At 40.7% G+C, this 15,683-nt stretch overlaps 1 protein-coding gene across 1 annotated transcript in view; it reads right to left on the bottom strand.

Moving 5' to 3' along the window:
• Positions 1–15,683, bottom strand: part of SH3BGRL2 (SH3 domain binding glutamate rich protein like 2) — a 45,472-nt gene that overhangs the window by 20,506 nt on the left and 9,283 nt on the right. The window contains exon 2 of the mRNA XM_069804550.1: positions 2,182–2,367. Within this exon, the coding sequence (XP_069660651.1) occupies positions 2,182–2,367 (186 nt within the window). The remainder of the gene's footprint in view (positions 1–2,181; positions 2,368–15,683) is intronic.

Here is a 15,683-nt window from a genome sequence, read left to right as displayed (position 1 = left end):
GTGTTTGTTAACAGAGCAAATTGGATTACAGATTGCCTGGACACAAATCAGGAATGATAAGCTGCAATTTTGACTAACTCAACTAACAGAAAACTCAGTGGGTATTTTGTCAGTGTGAGTTATTTAATAGTGGTGTGGGTTTTTTTAGTTATTTATGTCAACAAAAACATACGAAAACACTCACTGTGGAAATGACAAAGAGAGACAAGATGTGCTATGTCTGCTGACTTCATCTAATTGTGATATTTTAACCCCCTTTCCAGCACTGCCCTCCTTTGCCTCCTGCCTAATGTTTTCCCTCCACTCTATTACCTAAGAACTTCATTAACTAATGCAGCAGGCTAACTGATGAATGTTGGAGAACCTGCACATACTTCTTCTTTCATCCTAGAAAATACAGTTTCTTTCAAAGCGTGTTTGCTCTTTAAAGATGTTCATGCAGACAGTGAGGTCTAGTAATAGGATTAACTCTGCTCAACCAAAACAGCTATCAGCTGAGCAGACAGATTAACGAGATCATCTCACATGTTGCATGACATCTTCTTCCTTGCTAATTCCAAACAGCAATTTCTAAGACTAGGTTAAAACATGCTATAAAGACAAGCTGAAAGGGTAAGAAACAACAGCTGTATTTCCCAGGCAAACTAAATTCACACAGAACAATGTAAATGTTGTTATTTGTAAGGGAGGGGCTGCTCCGTAAGTGAGGGTCAAAATCCCTTCCATGTCCCAGATACATTTATTTAACTGACATTTCTTACCTGGAAGTAGGAAGATATGAGTTACGCTGCTGAGGTAAACAAGTGAGGCCAATACAAAGCATATGGGCGCGGTGTTAAATACCTCACTTCAAGAAGCCAGTTAGCTGCTGCATCATACCCAATCTGTTTGTTGCAGAGGATCCTAAATGACTTCTTATGCGCTTCCTACATTAAGCTAACATTTGCACTGCAGTTGACAGGTTCTCAGCAGATCTAAATGATCCATCAGCCAGAAGCAGCTTCGTTACAGCACTACTGAGTCTGGCAGGGACTAAGTTAGAACCAGTTTGTACGTATCTTCACTGTATTGTAGTCAGAAACCTGCACAATACCCACATTTACTCTGGTCCAGCTATTATAACCACAGAGACCCTCTTCCCCATTTCATTCTCCTACTGAACTCACAGGCAAGCCTTACCCAATCACTTCCTGATGCAGCCATGGTGGCACATCAAACCTCCCTTTCTCCCACCTGCTAGTCTAACAGGTACCTCAAACCTGCCTCCTAAAGGATGTACAAGTCACTCAGCTGAAGTATGAAAAGATGCAGCAAGGCAAAGAGGGCCCAGCTGTGGTCTTTTTACAACATTTTGTTCAAAGGTGAGTAAAAGTTCTGGGAAGATTCTCCCAGACTACAACAGTGCCCAAGACTCAGAGCTGCACCATACCATGCTGTCGAAGCAAGAGAGTAAAACATTCATATGGTGCCATTCTTAACATACCAAAGGCTACCACTTCAGCTTGCAGTAGTGGATGGAGAAGTTATTGCAGCTTACACCATCAGAGAAACCAGCCCACCCATCAATCTGTTGTCAGATTCACAGGCTCTCATGCTTAGCAGTCTTTCAGCAGAGGAGGACAAATCTCAAGTTGCTTTGCTTTAGGGAAAAATAAAACTATTCTACAATTCAAATAGAAAATAGTTTTCACTTATCCTAGAGATTCTGATTGCATAAAGGCTCTCTGAGCATAAATGAAATTTACACTATGACACCAGCAGAGAAGGGGCTTAATTACAATGACAGTATAACTCAATCTAGCCAATATTCTCATTTACTGTGCCAAAGATTTCCTTCTGAATTTGTATGCTTGGACTAGACCCAAGTAGCAAGGAAAACATAAATTCCCAGCTTATAGTGGTCTCACAAGGGACTTTACCATCAACAGGTTGTACATGAAGCATGTGATGTTACAAATTCTTACATCTGTGGAGGGAATCCACTAGCTGAAGACAACTTTAGGACTTACAGATGAACAATCTGAATTTTCACTGTATGATCATTACCTGATGCTATCGCCCCAAACTGTCACCATTAATTCAGACACTACTAAAGAAAGCTCAACAGCAAGTCCCAGCTTTTTAAATGGCCAACAGGGTATACTAATATACTGTCTGTTGACAAACATAACAGCTACTTACTCCACAGTACCGATCATCACTGAATATCTGTGGTGGCAGTGGATTGCCTTGTGCGGGCTGCCTATCCTCAGGAATATTTTTATACATCCATTGTCTTTTCTCCTCTGACATTGTGATATCCACTTCTTCAAACTCTATGCGATTGGCTTCCAGAAACCTCACCACATCTTGTTGCCTCTTCTTTATCTAGATGAAAGAAAGAAAAAAAAAAACGATACTCAGAGCAAGTCCACCATAACCCAGACATGCTTACAAACCTGAGAACATTACTCCTCTCTGGTTCCACTTTCATGGGATGGGAAGTCACAGACTCAAGAAGACTTCAGTTTTAAGTTCATAAAAGTTAAACACTGCTGTTTCTTTACAAGTTGGCAAAGGTTATACTTCTTCGCTCATTTCTAGAAGGCTGGCTCTTTAGTTAACTGTGGGAATTTCAGCCTTTACCCTCTAAAGATGCTTTAAAAAAAAAAATAATCTGTATGGGACCCTTCAGAAGTAGGAGTTAAAAGAGGCAGCTGATTTTCAAAGTCATTAGGGGCTACATTTTTTAAGTCTAGAGGCACCTAGAAATGCAAGGTAAGCAACCTGGCAATTCCCAAAAGAATCTACTCCTGTTCATTGAGATAAACATGTCAGTACATCTGAAAAAAACCACCCCAGCTACACACATTTTTGTTTTCCTAGACACCTACACATCTTTTAAAATGCAGCTTGACAGTTCCCTGAGCAAGGCTTGTTGAATCTTTAATTAAGAGTGTCTGTCTGCATAATACACATCCCTAAAAATAAGCATGATCTCATCTCTGGCAAATTAAATTCATTGCAAAAAAAATGCATGAGGTTTGTAGTAAATGTATGGGGTTTCTGCCCCCAAAGAGATTATCATCTTTATATAAAAGCCTAACAGAGGCAGAACACTGGCAGTTTTTAGCTCATTGTAGCTAACTAAGATCAACCCTTAACAGCTAGCTGGGCTTCAAGCAGATACACTTAGGTGAAGACTATTTCTGCCTCAAATAGGACTTTGTATCAAGACAACAACCTTTGAAATTAAAGTCTGTAGGGCCGAGGAATGGTACCTGGGCTCATTCAGCTAGGTCTGCTCTACATTCTCTTCAGTTTATGCTGTACTTTTTGCATCTACTTAATGAAATTAATTCTTTCAGAATGGAACTATAAATTATATGCTGTATTTTTTACAGCTATCATCAACAGCGTTATTTGAAGAAAAAAAAAATACTGCTTTAATAATTTTACAGTATTCCTGGAGTGTCAGATCCATGCAGTTGCTGACTGGCATAAAGCCCAGGTGGATGAATCATGCCTGTGGGTATCATATGACCTAGATACTATTTGGAAATCAGAGGATTTTTAAAATGCATGTGCTAGTTGTTCTTGTCACACAACCCAGTCTGTCTATCTAAATGCACCACAAAAATAGATAACTCTTGGAGGTAATGCTGATGGAATCATTGTTTCCTTGAAATAAGAGGATAGCCATCCCAAGAAACTGCAAAGACAAAGCTCTTAAATTATTACTGTCTTTCTTAAGCGGGCTGCATAGTAAGTTTGTGTCTCTGTGTCTTATTCTTTTTCCTTTTCTTACATGAACTGGTGGAGTCTTTTAGGCATATGTGAAAGGATCACTTTTCATACAGAAGGCAGCTCCTAAAATTGTGTGCCGATAATGCATTATCAACAGTAGCAAAATTACCACATCATCATCACTGCTGGTACCGAAGACAACACGCCTTTTACTATCTCCCTAAAAATTGCAAAGACAAATTCTGTAGTCAATGTGGAAGTGAGAGATGAAAATATTTTCCTCTGTCTTTCACCAAAAAAAGCTGCAAGAGAGGCCCAAAAGAGAGAGAGACTGAGATTTTCTTAACACAAATATTAAGAATTTGTTCAAACAGAAATGAGATGTCTAAAATGATATGTGGGAGAGGTCATTTCTTTATAGTGGAGTACTACTATTCCCTCCTACACTGGTCAGAGCAACTAGCAAACCACACAGTGCCTGGGCCAGCCCTCTGGCCCTGAGGCCAAATGGCATCATCTAGCCAAGTGTCATGGTTTAACCCCAGCCAGCAACTAAGCACTGCTCATTTCTCCCCCACCCAGTGGGATGGGAAACAATCAGAAAAAAAAGTAAAATTCGTGGGTTGAGATAAAGACAGTTTAATAGGACAGAAAGGAAGAAAATAAATACTAATAATAACAATAATGACAATAACAATAATAAAAGAATTGGGATATACAAAACAAGTGATGCACAATGCAATTGCTCACCACTTGCTGACCGATGCCCAGTTAGTTCCCGAGCAGCGGTACACCCCAGGCCCCAGTCCCCCCAGTTTATATACTAGGAGTGATGTCACATGGTGTGGAATACCCCTTTGGCCAGTTGGGGTCAGCTGCCCTGGCTGTGTCCCCTCCCAACTTCTTGTGCCCCTCCAGCCTTCTTGCTGGCTGGGCACGTGAAGCTGAAAAATCCTTGACTTGGTCTAAACACTATTTAGCAACAACTGAAAACATCAGTGTGTTATCAACATTCTTCTCACACTAAATCCAAAACATAACACTATACCAGCTAGTAGAAAGAAAATTAACTCTAGCCCAGCCAAAACCAGGACACCAAGTCTATTAAACCTGCAGCCTCTCAGAGTGGCTGCATGTAAAAATGTACATTGGGAATGATCCCTGGCATGCCGTACCACCTAAATCATGGCCATGAACTGTTTGTGAGACTGTAAGTTAGCCTTGCCCAAAGCTGTCTCTGCTGGCAACCATTCTTCTAGCAGTTTCACAGTACCAGAGCGCTCCATTGCTCAGGCCCAGGCCACATACCAGTACACATGTATCTACGTGTATCCATTTTCATCTGCCCTCTTCCAGTAGTCCGTACACTGGGCACAAGTCTAACTGCAACTTAGATTTAATCAGATCCCTAATATTTTACTGCTCACACCATGACAGTTCTCCCACAAACCCACATTTCCTAATCTCTCCTTTTTATTTTTATAAAACTAATTAAGATGTTGAAGCGAAATAAATTGTGGGGTGTTTTTTTTAGCCAGAAGCCTTGCAATTCTCCACAACATGTGCATGAGTTATCAGCTGTGGATGTGCCAGCTGCATCAATTTAAACAAAATGCCCTGAAATTTTTTAGTCAAAAAAGTAGCATCTTCTCCTCCCCTAAGTGATTTGATTCAAGCCTGTAAACTGAAACAAAAGCATTAGTTACATTTAAAATCCTATTAAATTATGCCTTATTGTTCAAGATGGATGCTCAGAGCATCTGCCACAACAGAAGCCAGCTGATTATTCCCCAAGAAAACCACAGGACCTTTGTCTTCCTCTACAACTGGATCTGTGTCGCAGGAGTGCGTCAGCCTCAAAATCCTGCCCGCAGCTCTCATCTGTGGTTACTCTGAGCTCTAAAAACTTCCAGCGTTCGACCACACAAAAACACTGAGCAAAGACAACATGGCACAAAGAGCAGCGTCAGTTCTCCCTCACTAGTCTATGCAGAGGATCTGAGCTCCTTTCCAGAGCTCAGTGGAGAAAAATACATCCTCATTTGACAAACCACGGAGGTGGATACTTTAGTCCTCTTTGTGAAACTCAGTGTTGTACCTTGCTGCTTCCGAGGTTTCCAGAGTGTGATGCAACTGAAAGGAACCTGAAAAGAGTATTCATATAATCAGAGATACCACATTCAGAAAAACTTTATTCATGGCTATTCATACACCCCTTTGGGAAAGCATCTGTATTCTTACAGGATAGACTGCTTTATCATCAAAATATTTTGGTTTTCATGTTTCAGCACACCAGAAGACACTGCGAGATACACCATCAAAATATATATCCACTGTGAAGTTTCAGAGGAAAATCTTTATATAAAACGATCCTAATCTATCTTTAATGCAGTGAAGAACACTCTGATAGAGCTAAGAGTCTACTATTATAATCCGATGTTTGTCTCCCGTATTTTTAGCAGGGTGATTGTTTTTTGAACATCATTTCTCTAGGTTTGGTTTTACTGTTAATCTATATTTCCATTCTCAAAAGTAAGACAGGAGAAAATCCCCAGAGGCATCTTCATTTTATCCTGGTATTTAGAGCTTGTCTCCTTATTAGAATTAAAAAGCAGCAAAAATAGGACATCCATTTTGATATACAAAACTGCTAAAATGAGCTAATCACTTATTCAGTAGCCCAATTTATAAACAAAGTCTATCATAGCTAAAGTATCCTGTCTTTCTGCCCTAGTTTTTGTTTCTTTATACTGATTTGCAACAGGTAACAGGAGGATACACTTTCAGACTGCTTTGGAGACATACTTCAAAGACATACTCAGGCCTGGCCAGGTGGGACCACTAGGATTATCTGTTTTGACCTTCAGCATCCCTGAATTAATTCCTCTTAGGAGTAAAGAGTTTCTTTGGATTTCTTTTCCCCTTAAGCTCCATTCCTGAACTGATAACAACAGAGAATCTGCTAGTCTTTGTAAATTTTTCCCATAGTTAATTAACTGCCTTCACTTAAAATATTTGCTTGCTTCTGTTCAGAATTCGCCTCACATCCAGCTTTCAGCCACTTTACTTTTTATATCTTTGGCCAGACTGAAAACTCTTCTGTTACAAGATTTCTGTTTCCCACGCAACTAATATTGGGGAGAAACAGATCTCCCAACTAACCTGAACAGTGATCTCCAGTAACAAGAGAAATCCTATTGCTCGTTTTAACAGCAGAATGACAAAATGAGGATGTTACCATCATAAATCACGTCCAGACTGGAGCAGAAGTTTAGCAAAATCAGATCACATCCTCCATTCAAAATTACCTGGAAGCTTCTCATCACTTCCAACAGGTCACAATTTCCCTCTTTTTTCCCTCTCTATGCTTCCTGAACCTGTTTTCAGAAGATATTAGAAAGGCTTGCCTATTGACAGCTGCTGAACCAGAGGAGCATATCAGGTGGTCTCTCCATTACTAAATGGCAGCAGCGTTTCATTATTCTACACTATTTTGACCAAGATATTCAAGACACTGCAAAAATATCAGTAGTCCAGGATTTATCTAACCCAGATAGGATAAATGAATATTACTTCTACTGTACTATAGGCAAGATGACTCAAGTAGCAGTATTAATAGGAACTGTGAAATAGCCATGATTAAAGAGAACTTCTCTGCCTTATCTCATTAGCCCAGTTAATATAAATGGGACAAAGCAGACACATTCTCAGTTTCAAATGTCTTCACGGTGTCAGCAGGCATGTTGCTGAGTGTCTGGTGCCCACAGAGTGGACGCAGGAGGTTGGTCTTCTGCTCTGGACTCTTAACGCCCACCTTCTGGATTTAAGGCATTCCCTGGGCTTCAGTCCTCCTGCCTGCAAGTGGAGGGAATGACAGCAGGTACCATTGAGTGCATTGGCTGGTGAGTGAGATGTATAGCACTGACTGTCCTATAGCCTCTTCATCCTGGAACTGAAGGGACCAGAAGCCTAACCTGAACTGTCCGCTCATTCCAGACAGATCCCAAGAACAAATAGCCTGCTTTCTAACACAAAATCCCACCCCCAAAAATATTCAGACCACACATGCTGAGAACAAGGCTTTATGATGAATATCTTCTAAGCTGGCTTGTGAGACCACAAACACATTTTAGAAGTCTGACATTTAAAAAAACAAAACAGAATGAATGTCTAAGTCCACACCAAAGACTTGTTTCACAGACTGGCATATGTCTATCTAGACCCATGCCTCTAAAGATGGAGATGGTCCTGCTGGTTCTCTTCCTTCTCTTTCAACCTGATTACTCTTTCCTGATGCCTGCCCTTACTCCAGAACTGCAGCAGTCATGTTATCCGCTCATTGACTCAGCTGAAAACTGAATGTATTGCATTTGGCAGGGACACCTTGAGGGTGCAGTTCGATGATACAGCTAAGCAGAACTCACTGCTGGCTGTCACTGAGATGACACAATGTTCCTCCCTCCTGCCAAGCAGCTCCTGCAGCTTTCCTTGCACAAGCATAATGCAGGAATCAGGAGAACAAGGGAAGGAGCATCAATAATGTCAGCACCACAATCTCATTGGTTTCTATCAGTAGCACAACCGCACCCTAAGAAAATGGCTCAGCAAAGCTGAAGCATGACCAGCTACAGGTATTTGAAATATGAACTGCATAAACAGCATTTGTGTTACATAAACACGAGCTCCAGCTCACTCCCACAGCTGAAAACATCAAACAGGAGCCTCTGCCTTTACAAGTCACGCAAACATAACCAAAGAGACTGTTGCAGTGTAAAATGCAGATGTAATGTAGTTACTGCAGAGGATTATTAATCTTCACTTCTCATACAGATGAGGCTTAACACATACTCCCAGATAATAAGGAGATACTATGCTCTAATAAAGAGATGCAAGCCCTAACCACATCAAATGAACAGAACTCTAAACAGTGTTAACTGCAAACCTACACATACCTTCCTCAGAAAAGCAAGGAGGAGACAATACCTCTTACAAACACACTAAGCAACATCTGCATTCTCTTCTTCTGTTTCCACTGTGTTTCTGCTTTCATATGGAAGCAATGAAAAACAATCATGTCACACATTCACAAGGCTGACATGCAAATCCTTATGGTCCTGTTACATTTGCAACCTGTAGCAACAGAAACTTTCTGCCAAATTTCTCTTTCTGTGCCTGGCTTAGGAAAGGAGAGCACAACCGATCCCTGGCAATTTTTATTGCAGAGACGGCAGTGCTATGACAGATCTCTACAGAGGTTCATATGATTAATTCATTGTTCTTGGCACAGGAAAATACAATTCAGCTATGTACATAGGGAAAAAGGAGATGAGAAGCTGTGGTGAGGTGAAGGAGGGTAATAAAGAAGAAATTTAAAAAATAAAAATTTTAAAAATCAGCATTGCATAACTATTCCCAAAAGTAAAGTAAGGCTACCTGCCACAGCAAATATTGCATTACACGTGACAGAAGGAAAACACAGTCTCCTCAGAACAGACCTCCAAATAGCTAAAAACACCTTCAACACTTCATCCTCAAGAAAATGTTTCAATATCCTAAAAATTGACCACAGAACTTTTCAATCTGAAAAGAAATGGAACAGTCCCTAACAGTGGCTACACGCAGCCTGCACTGCCCTGGTCTCCTGCTAGCAGCAATCTTCCGCTTGCATACAGAGACATAATTAAGGACACGCCGTATGAAATACTGTATTGAACTGGGAGGGCAATCTGTTCAGCTTTATGCAAAATAAGTTTGCAGGTCCCTGGGAGCTGCTGAGAGACTGCTTAGCCAGGCAATCTGCACACCTTTAGCTCTGTGCAATATATGTATGGTACCTTTGAAGGAGTCCAGTATTTAAGAAATGCAAGTAAAATTTGAGCCAAGTTTGTTTTTTAAAGACTCCTAATCACAAGCAGTCATGAAAGGAAAACATATTGTTTTCTTTTTCTGTAAAGCTACAGAAGACCGTAAACTGCTCCATGCCCAAAGCCTGCTAACCTCATGTTTTCCTTGTCAGATGTTGCACTATGGTAAAATGCATTTAAATCTATTTCTGTGTATGTGTGTCTATTACAAGCTGAAGGGAAAAGTTTCTTATTTAAGATAGTTTGTAAGAAACCGTTGTTCTCTGTGCAAGTAACAAGGTAACACTCAAACGCAAAGGAGTCTTTAGCAAGTACAAATACATCTATCACTGCATAAAACAAGAGATGATGGGAGTTTTCTCAGGTGTTTACTTAGTATTATTTCAGTTAGCATAAAAGGAAAAGGAGAGACAGAAATGGAACAAACAGAAAAAAGGGAAAGACCAAGAACAGAAAAAGAGAAGGTTCTACAGAAATACCAGCTACAGGCAGTGTGCCATGCAGGGTGCCTTTGAGCTGTGTGCAGCTGAGAAATCCTCTAAAGTCACTCCCAAGTCTACTTCTTTTGATTTCTTCTGTATTCCAGGAAACAAGACTTGCCAATGATATACACAAATTAAGTAAGTGATTCTATCTTTTTCTTCTTGCAGTAGGAACAATGTGTTCCTACAGTGTTGAAAATCCACTTCCATGGGAGTCTCTGATGGACTGGAGGAAAGCAGATGCTTTGAGACCCAAATCTTGGCTCATTGCTTCCCATCAAAAGAATAAGAATGCCATTGAAGCTGGATCTATCTTCCAATTAATGATGTGAATTTGTATTCCATTGCATCAGTGTGAAACCAAAAAAAAACGGCATCGCTTGTGGAAATAAAAAATGGCTAAAACACAATGAAACTTGAAGACTGCAACAGTAGCTGAACCAGAACTTGGAAGTCCCACTGAGTGTACAGGCACACAGCTCCAAATCAGAGAGACCTTGACAGACTAGCAGCCAGAGGACTCCATGCAGACTGAGAAATGGAGCGAGAGGACTCCCAGCCTAGCCTGGCAATCAGCAGGTGACTGCCAGATTGAAGGTCAGAATGCACTGTTGGTTGTTCTAGTAGGGAAGCTTGCAAAACCTACTGCCAGTTTGGATTGTAGCCTACAGCAAGAGCTCCATTCTGTGGAATTACACTATCCTGAAAACTTTTACATTCCTATTTGACAAAATACATGCTTGAAATCATATTTGTGCTACAGATACAGGATCCTTCCTAGGCGTAGGTATTTTCTTGTGAGGACACTGGGAAGGCATACTGGTTATTCTTCAGCTGGGCCTCTAGTTAAAACAGAGGGCAGATTACCAGACCATGCTGGTAACCTGCTCTGTCTTTAAAAACAGCTCAGCCAACAACGAGCCAAGACATTTCAAAAATATTAGAATTATGTGTTAGGACTTTTTTTTTTTTTTAACAAGGTTCGGGATCCTGGTGGCTAGCACAAAAGGCAAGAGAAAGTTTGAGCAGCCTGCAAGATCTCAGGGATTCATAAAGCATACTCTCAGCTATCAAAAACTTCTCCTGATGGAACCAGCTTGCAGGACTAGAATAATTCCTTTCAAAACACTAACAATTCAAACCCTAGCTGGCAGCTAACTTCTTTCAATAGATAGATGTTTTTGTTTGTAATTTACCATATGTTTCAGTAATTCAAGAGAGTGGTTAAAAAGAAAGTGTTATTTTCACGCATTTTTCCAACAGAAACCTCTCAAAGATGCCAGAGAATAATTTAAATCTCCTGTTTAGCATTCTACATTTAACTCCTCCTCGTACTATTCTCTTTTGTCAAAGTGGCATATTTATAGCAAGTATTTTGCATCATGAAAGAAACCCTTTCAACAAGCAACATCTATCTTCCTTTTCAAAAAGTATACTACACATAAATACAAGTATGATAACAGCAACCCTTATTAATTCAGCTCCTCTTTACTACCTCCTAATTAAATGCAGGTTGTTCTCTGATCTCTATGCTATATTGCATTTATTTCTTTTGATTTCTCTAAGTTATTTGATTCTGAAGAATATCCTTTCCTTCCCAGTAAAGTCTCAGTTCAACAAGGTCATTGAGAACTGTCAAGTTTTATAAGCAGGTTTTGGAAAGTAAGCAAATGCTGTAATATTTGTAGGAGTCAGCAGTATGCCCTGGCAGCCAAGAGGGCAAACCGCATCCTGGGGTGCATCAAGCACAGTATAACCAGCTGGTCAAAAGAGGGGATTATCCCGCTGTATTCAGCATTACTGCGGCCTCACCTCGGGTACGGTGTGCAGTTCTGGGCCCCACAATTTACGAAGGATGTTCAGGTCCTTGAATGTGTCCAGAAGAGGGCAACAAAGCTGGTGAAAGGGCTGGAAGAAAAGTCCTGTGAGGAGTGGCTAAGGACTTTGGGCTTGTCTAGTTTGGAGAAAAGGCGGCTGAGGAGCGACCTCATTGCTCTGTACAGCTTCCTGAGGAGGGGACGTGGAGAGGGAGGTGCTGAGCTCTTCTCCCCAGGATCCAGTGATAACATGCGCGATAGCTGTGTCAGGGGAGGTTCACACTTGATATTAGGAAGCATTTCTTCACAGGGTGGTCAAACACTGGAACGGGCTTGCTAGAGAGGTGGTCAATGCCACAAGCCTGTCAGTGTTAAGAGGCATTTGGACAATGCCCTTAATAACATGCTTTAACTGTTGGTCAGCCCTGAAGTGGTCAGGCAATTGGACTAGATGATCATTGCATGTCCCTTCCAACTGAAATATTCTATTCTATTCTAAATTCTGCAAAGAAAAATAAAAGTTTAAAAACAAAAAAATGCTCCTAACAAGAAATTCACACACATTTCCTATTATTTAACATGTTTATCACCTCAACTTTCAAGATGAAAACACACAATTCTCTTTTTTTTTTGTGACACGGTGAGTCAGCAGAGCGCTGAAAGTATTGTGAACTAGTTCTATGTATTTATCAGTCACATTATTTTGTCACAATGAATAAAGCATCCCCAGCTGTATCTTCTGTACTTACTGCAAATGAGATATAAAAGCAAATTTCTTGGCACTAAAAAAATAGGTCATGTTTCCTCCTTCTCATTAGCTTTAAGCATCAAAACCTCGTGGCATAGGTATATTTATCTATTAGAATGGATAAAACGCCTAGCAGCCCATGAAAGGTAATAAGTAATTAGCCTTATTTAATCTGGGTGGGGTCTCAGTTCTGTTAGCTCAAGCTGTTAAGTCCCACTGGCCATCTCCTACCTTACCCACGAGGCTGCACTCTCTATATTTTGTCACTCAGGACCCACAGCCCAACACCCAGTTACACCCAACTGTGTCTCCAGCTATTTCTGAAACCTGAGCTAGTTGATGAAGGATGTGGAGCCCTAAGATGCCACATGCAGCTGAGTTGCCTGACAATGAGTCGCCTGACAGTATGGTAGAGTTTTTAAGAGACATTAAAGCAAGCTCCACAACTGCAGTACTGCCTAGCCCAGCAGTGGCATACTGGGTTTCATGGAGAACCCTGTTCCCACATAAACACAAGATGACATCCATATTTCTCCCACACAGCTACTAATCCCCCTCCATGAATTTGGGAGAATGATAAGTCCCCTTGGACACTTGGAAAAAACACTAGCCTTTCCCTAAGAAGGACTATGCTTGCATTTATTTGTTTTCTTATCCTGAAGGATCAGAGATACCATGATTCCAAAATGCCCCAAAGAATTTGAAAAACAAGTTTATGAAATAAAGCTGTCAATACTTTCACTATTTTCTCCTGACAGGTACTATCCGCACAGCACAGATGTGTCATTCTGCCAACCACAGATATACACACCCTTGATAATGCACTTTAAAGTAACAGCAGTAACAGCAGTGCAAGTCATTCAGAATTTGTTGTGTTAAGTTTTTACAGATATTTACAGGTTTTCCCAGCAGTACATGAAACAGCAGCAGAAAAATGCATTTGTGGCTCTAGACAAATGTCATATTTCAGATAAAATTGGACTATATTACTGCAAAGTTCTATCAGTATGTTTTTGTAAGGCAAGGATGATGGATTTTGTTCATACCATTCTCTAAACCAGGGCTGACTGCCACTGCTATTACTCAGATCAATAACAAAATTACCTTTGACTCAACTGAGAGCAGAATGAGGCTTCTAACTTTATTAACAAATGTCAATGTTATTTGTCTTTCAACAATGGAACTATATCCATGCAGCTTGTGTGTTCTTGCAGCTCTGTACGTACAAATTACCTTTTCTTTTATGCTTCTGCAGCCCCATTTCTTAGTGACCAGCTGCATCCCCAAACACAGCAGCCACCTGATTATTATCCCATAAACTGCAGGCATCTCCTGTAAGGTCAACAGGAGTCACCTCCACATAGCCAAAGGTATCACTGAACACCATGCTGAATAAACCTACAGATTTTCAGACTCCCCTGGGGCCTGATGTTGGGAACCTTTACTGGAAAACAGACCTTGCTGCAGGCAAGCCAGTTTCACCAAGTAGGAAGGGACTGCCTGCACATCAGGGCCTTCATGGCAGCATGGCAGCTGTCTTCTCTGATCAAAGACTAGTTTTGTATCTCCCTTCTAACTAATTTTAGCTTCCTAGCAGGTTCCTACTGAAGAATGTGATGATATCTAAATCCTTCAAATGCCACTCCTGTCTCTGCTTCTATATAAACATATCAGATCACTCAATTAGAGATGCTTCAGGAAGATTGTCTGACCTTAGGAGATGCAGATCCACATCAAAGGTTTAATGCATACCTGAACTGTGTTTCTTTAGATTACACAGGGATGATAATTTCACTAACCCTGCAGCAACATAATGACAGGTTTCAGTTGCTGATGCTCTATTGTTCATCAGATCAAAGGAAGCTTTCTTTCAAATGAAAACACACAAAAATTCACTTGCCTTTCTCTGTAAAACACAGACCCCAATTCCATGATTAAGAAACCAGTCTTTAATTGATTTGTAATGTTATTATTAAATTGTTCCAAATAATCATTCATAAAGATTTTAATAGCACAGATAATACCCGATATCATCCTCTGCAGCATATGAAAATGTCAGGAAATAAAACAAATTTGTGAAAGTTGTGATGGAATTTCCACCATTAAATTCTGAAGAATTCTTCTTCTGAGTCACGTTCTCTTGCTTCGACTGGAATCTATCCAGTGAATTCAGAGGACCTGTGTCACATAGCAGATTGGTGAAAAGGATCACAACGGGCCATATCTCTTAAGTAAGGTAAACAAGGTCTGCCTTTTTGTAAAAGCATAAAAAGCCAAAAGCCAACAGGGAAAACTTACCAGTATTTGTGAAGGGAACACACGCAATCACATTTTTATTTGCATTTAATATGGAGTACAAGTTCATGGTTTCAGGGCTCTGCCTACAAACAACACCTCTGAGGGTAACCCCACTGGCAGAGTTTGCAGCAGAACAGTCCCATGAAATGGGACGTTCACAAAGCCAGAAACTGTGGCTGTTCAAGGCTTTGTCACAAGCAGAAACTTGCCAAAAGTTATCATCACCCCTGCACAGTGGCAAAACTGGACATGTCCGGGTGCTGCAGATGCTCAGTTTCACAGTCCAATGTATTACTAGCCCACCTTCAGCACCCCTGAAGACAAACACGCAAGGCTGCAACCAAAGAGGCTAGAATGCAGGCACATGTTCTGTCCTGGAGCTCTGCAACAGGAAGAGCAACTTTGCAGTTATCAGCAGCAATGTCTTCAACCGCCTCCACTAGCCCTCAGAGCTCCCAGATAAAAATCTTCACAGCATTGTTTACACCAATGTTACCTTTTTCCTAGGTAGGAAGTGAAATATTTATGCCACCGTATGACCCCATTAGCCAGCACAGTCATATAGGTGGATATCTTACATTGGTATAACGGTTTTGATGTTTTGTAAGCTCCTCAATATCTGAAATAAGTTACATAAGTAAAGCTCTTAAGTATAGGCCAGACACATGGAGTAACAAAGATAGCTGAGCCAGCACCATGATTTTGGCACTCCAGCTGACACAGAAGACAGACATCCATGGTTACAATT

The sequence above is a fragment of the Haliaeetus albicilla genome, chromosome 17, assembly GCF_947461875.1.
Source record: "Haliaeetus albicilla chromosome 17, bHalAlb1.1, whole genome shotgun sequence".
NCBI classification, from domain to species: Eukaryota; Metazoa; Chordata; class Aves; order Accipitriformes; family Accipitridae; genus Haliaeetus; species Haliaeetus albicilla.
Note: the sequence above shows the minus strand (reverse complement) of the source record. Positions and strands in the feature narration are given on the sequence as shown.